This window comes from Copadichromis virginalis, linkage group LG16 (assembly GCF_057382275.1).
Source record: "Copadichromis virginalis isolate Kocher_CV1m ecotype Utaka linkage group LG16, C_Virginalis_male_GT1.1, whole genome shotgun sequence".
Lineage (NCBI taxonomy): Eukaryota > Metazoa > Chordata > Actinopteri > Cichliformes > Cichlidae > Copadichromis > Copadichromis virginalis.
Window position 1 is genome coordinate 20632427 of NC_140633.1, and position 7375 is coordinate 20639801.

Here is a 7375-nt window from a genome sequence, read left to right on the forward strand (position 1 = left end):
ACTGTGGACATTACCCTTTTAAACCTTTCTGAAACAAGACAGGTAAAAACCAGTGTATAAAAGTTTACATAGGTATAAATAGCTCTTTACTCCAGCCTGGCGTCCACACATGTGGACATCACATTTTGGGTTATTTAGACCAAAATACTAAATCTTGATCAACAAGTGCCTGATATACAGTTATGAGGACATTATACTGCAACTGTTCTATCGAAATTTCAAATTAATGTCCTCATATGTGGCTCTCATTTTTCTCAGAAACAAAAATTAGGTAAAAAAAAACAAAACCTGGTAATTCTTTTTTTACATTCATCGGGTTCCAATCGGCCCAAATATCAAAGAGAAATTAAAAATGCATGCCATGGAAGATTTCGGGTCTTGGGGGGTTAAAATGACCAGACCCCTCCGGCCTGTTTTCCAGGCCACTAAATTAAACCCAGTCAATTACCAATTGAACAGAATAAAAACCTACGAGGTCCACTAATAGTCCAAAAGTCCAAATCTTTAATAGAAAAGACAGGCAGAACTCAAACAAACAATAATCCAAACGAGGAGCATATATACACACTGGAAAGTAAATAATTATAAGTTATTAAATCAGACTAATTAAATACAGTAAAACTAATAAGGGAAGACGAACACACGGGAAATAAAAATAACAGTGTAAACATACCAAAACTCAAAATAAAACAGGAAAGCTACTACAAACCGAGTGTGACACAATTACATTCATATTGAAACATATGTGATAATTTTCTTTCTTTGTAGCATTTTTAAGATATGTGTTAGAACAGTCATTATGCTGTTTGGATTAGGAACCAATCATTTTTGCCAAATAGTTAACACAAACTTAGAACAACAATGAACAATTTTCAAGATTCTGATTTACAGAACAAACAAAAGTCACAAAAGGTTTCATTATTTAAGAGACAAGATCAAGTTTTTCACACAGGAATGAAATGACAGAATCCAGTGCAGCGGGGCCAAAGGTGTGTGTCAGCAAACTGAAGGTTGAGGAATCAGTCAGCTCATGTTTAAGATTGTGTTGGATTTTGAGAAGAGTCTGTCTGTTATTAGAAAGTAAGATTAACAATGTTACACCAATAACCCAAATACGGGGAAATGACAAATAATACCAAAAAAGATACAACTTTCATATTGTTTTACTAACTTACTTTGTCATATCAGCACTTGAATGGTCGATGCCTTTACAGACCATGTCTGTTGTGACATCGCAGGCCAATCTTCCGGCAAACCCGAGGGCTAGCTCCCCAGCCTCCTCTTCACTCAGAACACTAAACACTGTTACTTTAGTTTTGGCCTTCTTAGGCCTGTCAAGAATCATTGCGGGCAGTTTGGCTTTACGGCCCTAAAAAAGAAAAAATGCAAACACCAAAAGAGCAGAGAGAGACACACACACGCGCACAAAGTTAAATGCTTTTGTTTACATGGTGTAATTGTGTATATGTTGCAGCAAATGCACAATTTCCAGCCACATTGTCACTTCATTGATACGAGTAACCCGGATTTATTTCAGGTGACATCAAAATCACGAAATGTATACCTACCCCAATCAAACCTCTGAAAACATGAACTGACATGTTCTCTGCGTTGATTCTGCGCTTGATCTCGTCTTCTGTTATTGTGTAGGTTTTCTTTTTTGAGCTTGGTACAGATAAGCGACCATGCACTCTGTAAACTGTACTAGTTCCTTCTGAATCAGTTTGGAATTCTGTATCTGCATCGATCCTGTCAACATCATCAGCAGCAGCATTATCTGTACTCAGACTTGTGCCGTATACTTCTGCTTCTTTTTCGTTGTCTTCAGTCTGTGTACCTTCATCTCTGACTGTCAGTCTTCCTATCTCACTGTTACTTGTCGATTTGCTGCAGATGTTCTCTCCCTTAGGAACTTTTCCTTTGTCATTCGCTGCCTGATGCTTTCCCTGATGACATTCTTCACTGGCTACTTCTATTGCTCCTCCTGTATAGCCACCCACTATGCTGCACAACTCCTTTCCCTCTGCTGTGCTGCACTGTGCTGTTACATAAAGAAGAATGATATAAACAGCACTATATCAATTTAATTGTGAAGAGAAATCCCCACAATACGACACAGTTATGTCTAAAATAGTTTTGTGTAAAAACTGGATCTTGAAACGTCCACTTTAATTACACAGTCCTGGTGTGCAAAGGCAAAATTACGAAAAAAAATTCACTTTAAACATTTTTGGACGTTGTTTAGTTATATTGTGACTTACTCTCACAGAAGATACAGATGCCACAAACAGACTTTGAACAACGCATGTGCTTGTATGCACCACATTTCTGGCACTGCACCTGTGAATTAAAAAAAAAAAAAGAAGAAGAAATAAACAAACAAAAAACAAATGAACAAAGTCCATTATATAAACAATCTATATGGCTAAGGACATGTCATAGTGTACCCGGTCTTTGGCTGCAATCACACACCAGCACTGACTGCACTTCCTAGTTCGATCTGCAAAATATAATTTGTTTAAGTACAAGTTACATTTTCCAATGTTAGAGAAAAAGAAAGCAGCTAATTTTATCTTTACCTATTGAGGAAAATAAGTAGTGGCAAAGTCGGGACCTGAGCTTTGTGATTTCAGTGTTGTACTCCTCCACTTGTGTTTTACCGTCAATGAGAGATTGGGCAAACTAATAATTGACGAAGAAGAAAAAAAAAAAAAAAAAAGAACAAAAAGAATTAGATTAACAAAGAAATGTTTGTTTGTTTTGGTCCTCTTGGGTATGTCACAAAACTGTTTTGTAAAAAGATGGATATGGTAGGCTTGGGCCTTGAGCTCTTGGGCCTTGAGCTTTCCTAATGAGGGACACTGAAAAGTATCATGCACTAGAGAGAGTGCAAAATCTGTGCAACTTACAAACAAGGTCCAGTGGCTGCCGTTTTCCAGACAGGCTCCAATCAATTTCTCATACATCTGAAAGATGTTTTTCTGGAAATAAAAATAATGTGACAAGTATGTTTTTCTGTCAAGAATGACACTGCAAAACTGCAAAAGCTTGTCAGGTGAGACTTGTAATTAATTCTGCAGATACACAAACATATAGAAAGTGTCATTTTTGGTTTACATTAATTAATTTCTATAGTGTGTACAAAACAAATCAAGACCACAGACTCAACACGCACCACTCAATTTTTGGTGTTCTTTATCAGTTGGCCAAGACAGAAATGTTTTAATCTGTGTGCATTGCTTTTGAACAAGTCTTTACACAGAAAAGGTTTCAGAAAGGTATTTTTCAGGTTCTTCTGACAAGGCTTCAATTTTGGAAAATGCTGTTTGTTTATAGTGGCAACTTATAAACCCTTTGTGATAAGAACATAGTTACCACAGTCCAAGTCATACCTTCAAAAAGTATGCACTTTGTGCTCTTGTGGACCCATCCAAAATTTTTCCAGTGATTTGGCTTGGTATTGGATAAATGTGAGGGAAATTCTATAAAAATAACATAAATACACCTATGTTTTCAAATACATTACAAAAAACGTAAACATGCTATGTCATTATGATCAAACAAGCTTTACAACATACCTCACACTGCAAATAGATTAGGCCATCTATTACCTTATAAAACAAATAAATAAATACATATAAATAAAAACAGAACTAAGGAATACGATTCATTAAGTAAATTGTACAATAAAGTGTATTTAAAGCAGAATTTAACATTAGTTTTATGACAACATAAAAGGATTTTTATGTCAAGAGGTACCTCATCTGAAATGTTAGTCTGGTCAAACAGGGATTTCAAACTTGAAATACCAATAGAGTTTGGTCCAGCTACTCCCACAAGGTAATCTGTGAGAAAGCATATGCTGTAGTCAACAGATATCATTTTCTTTTTGCATGCTGCAACCATCATCCATTTCAGTCTTCTAGGAGCTTTGTCTGGTTGTAGTTCTTTTTTCTCCTTCTCTCCCTTCATCTATTAATTAAATTGTTTTCTGACCTTCCTAACTGTTTCCGACCTGTCTTCCCAATGTGATGTTTAAGCAATATATGTATGGTCAGAAGGGGGTGAAATTTTCATTGCAGTTGTACGTGTAACATTGCATGTGATAATAAAAGGCTTGATTGGTTGATTATTCAACATGAGTTGACATTTACCTGACATTGTGAAGGAGTCACAGTTTCTGTAAGGGTGTAAGAACATAACATGTGGATTTGTTACACTTCTTTTTCACAAGTTAATAACAATCAATAATTTTCATTCCATTATTTACAAGCTATCACACGATGTCCCAGGGACAACATCTACACGATGTCCCTGGGACAACATTTACACGATGTCCCTGGGACAACATTTACACGATGTCCCAGGGACAACATTTACACGATGTCCCAGGGACAACATTTACACGATGTCCCAGGGACAACATTTACACGATGTCCCAGGGACAACATTTACACGATGTCCCAGGGACAACATCTACACGATGTCCCAGGGCAACTTCTACATGATGTCCCAGGGACAACATTTACGCGATGTACCAGGACAAATTTGTAAATTACTGTTAATCTCCATAGAATCAAGAACTCATGTCCAGTTTCACAGCTATGGACCAGTTAATTATGTTTCCAGGTGATAGTTTGATTCATAGATTCAGCACACAACCATAAGTCTAGGCCTTTTAGTCCAGATTCTCTTCACTTATGTTTGTAAAATGATCAGGGAAGCTACTGCAATTTTGCCTGACCCAACCCCCGGGCCACGAAACACCCAAAAAGTTGGGGAACACTGGTTAGCTAATGCTGTCGTCAAGTAGCCTATCGCTAGCAAACAAACAGCAAGCCAAGTGAGGAACATATGTATAATGCTTACCGTTTATTAAAGGAAAGTATCCTAAATTGACTTCAAATTCGGCGGACAGGCGGCGGTTTTTCGCTTCTTCACTTGTATTTCGAAATAATCGAAGGCGGGTATTTCGAAGTCGCAAAGGAATGACGTCACAAGAAGGTGATTGGTCACTTGCAATGTTGAACCTGGAACAACATTAATTATGATGATGTGGGAACAATGCTGACACGAGGAAATCAGATCGTCCGGGGGACATGTGCTCATCTGATCACAGAACAGTTTTCCACTTTGGCTCGGTCCATTTTGAACGAACTTTGGCTCAGTGAAAACAGCAGCATTTCTAGATCACGTTCACGCACTTTCTTTACACGATGGAGCTTTTGTGGTTGGTACAGTGAACTGCATTCACAGAAAGTTATTTCCATGTCTGCTTTTAATGCATTTCAAAGACCCAAACATCACGGGCATCCACTACAGATTTTCATACAGAACTTTCTCCAGATTCTCTGATTTTTTTTTTTTTTTGACGATGCACGGTAGCAGCACTGTGAACAGCAATGATGCCAGAAACGTAGTATATATTCTTCATGCCACAATATATTTTAGGAGAGTGGCAGTTTTTGTGATTTTAAATCAAACAATCATTATGCGGTTGAAGCCCGGACCTTTAAATTCATTTAAATTAGGAATGCCCCATTTTCAGAGGCTTAAACATACCTCACACTGCAAATAGATTAGGCCATCTATTACCTTATAAAACAAATAAATAAATACATATAAATAAAAACAGAACTAAGGAATACGATTCATTAAGTAAATTGTACAATAAAGTGTATTTAAAGCAGAATTTAACATTAGTTTTATGACAACATAAAAGGATTTTTATGTCAAGAGGTACCTCATCTGAAATGTTAGTCTGGTCAAACAGGGATTTCAAACTTGAAATACCAATAGAGTTTGGTCCAGCTACTCCCACAAGGTAATCTGTGAGAAAGCATATGCTGTAGTCAACAGATATCATTTTCTTTTTGCATGCTGCAACCATCATCCATTTCAGTCTTCTAGGAGCTTTGTCTGGTTGTAGTTCTTTTTTCTCCTTCTCTCCCTTCATCTATTAATTAAATTGTTTTCTGACCTTCCTAACTGTTTCCGACCTGTCTTCCCAATGTGATGTTTAAGCAATATATGTATGGTCAGAAGGGGGTGAAATTTTCATTGCAGTTGTACGTGTAACATTGCATGTGATAATAAAAGGCTTGATTGGTTGATTATTCAACATGAGTTGACATTTACCTGACATTGTGAAGGAGTCACAGTTTCTGTAAGGGTGTAAGAACATAACATGTGGATTTGTTACACTTCTTTTTCACAAGTTAATAACAATCAATAATTTTCATTCCATTATTTACAAGCTATCACACGATGTCCCAGGGACAACATCTACACGATGTCCCTGGGACAACATTTACACGATGTCCCTGGGACAACATTTACACGATGTCCCAGGGACAACATTTACACGATGTCCCAGGGACAACATTTACACGATGTCCCAGGGACAACATCTACACGATGTCCCAGGGCAACTTCTACATGATGTCCCAGGGACAACATTTACGCGATGTACCAGGACAAATTTGTAAATTACTGTTAATCTCCATAGAATCAAGAACTCATGTCCAGTTTCACAGCTATGGACCAGTTAATTATGTTTCCAGGTGATAGTTTGATTCATAGATTCAGCACACAACCATAAGTCTAGGCCTTTTAGTCCAGATTCTCTTCACTTATGTTTGTAAAATGATCAGGGAAGCTACTGCAATTTTGCCTGACCCAACCCCCGGGCCACGAAACACCCAAAAAGTCCATTTTGAACGATCTTTGGCTCAGTGAAAACAGCAGCATTTCTAGATCACGTTCACGCACTTTCTTTACACGATGGAGCTTTTGTGGTTGGTACAGTGAACTGCATTCACAGAAAGTTATTTCCATGTCTGCTTTTAATGCATTTCAAAGACCCAAACATCACGGGCATCCACTACAGATTTTCATACAGAACTTTCTCCAGATTCTCTGATTTTTTTTTTTTTTTGACGATGCACGGTAGCAGCACTGTGAACAGCAATGATGCCAGAAACGTAGTATATATTCTTCATGCCACAATATATTTTAGGAGAGTGGCAGTTTTTGTGATTTTAAATCAAACAATCATTATGCGGTTGAAGCCCGGACCTTTAAATTCATTTAAATTAGGAATGCCCCATTTTCAGAGGCTTAAAATCTGTATCGATGTAAAATTACAGATTAAAAACACGTTAATTTGAAAATTAAGAAGTTATATACATGAAAGTTCTCAGAAATGGCTTCTTTGTAACAGTCAAAACCACATAAACGTGAAACTGAAAGCCCACTGCTAAACCCTGCTGTGTGAGAGACTTCTTTGTATGTTTGGATAGTAACGGTAGAAAATATAGATACATTTTGAAGTAAAAACAGTTCTATAAAAAGCATCCTGCGATCGCTGAACATT

General features: G+C 37.3%; 1 protein-coding gene across 2 annotated transcripts; it reads right to left on the bottom strand.

Annotated features, from left to right (window-relative positions):
• Positions 1–481: 481 nt before the first annotated feature.
• LOC146690670 (uncharacterized) lies at positions 482–5088 on the bottom strand. Of its 2 annotated transcripts, XM_085433712.1 has the most exons (10): positions 4870–5088; positions 4155–4180; positions 3760–3845; positions 3579–3611; positions 3393–3482; positions 2580–2682; positions 2448–2500; positions 2262–2340; positions 1176–2041; positions 482–1067 (listed from the first exon to the last, which is right to left on the bottom strand). In XM_085433712.1, the coding sequence occupies exons 2-9, from the start codon at positions 4159–4161 to the stop codon at positions 1506–1508; spliced, it is 987 nt and encodes a 328-aa protein (XP_085289838.1). In that variant the 5' UTR covers positions 4162–4180; positions 4870–5088; the 3' UTR covers positions 482–1067; positions 1176–1505. The 2 variants fall into 2 exon arrangements, with proteins under 2 accessions (XP_085289838.1, XP_085289837.1); XM_085433711.1 differs by lacking the exons at positions 4155–4180; positions 4870–5088 and having other exon boundaries at positions 3760–4146.
• Positions 5089–7375: the final 2287 nt, after the last annotated feature.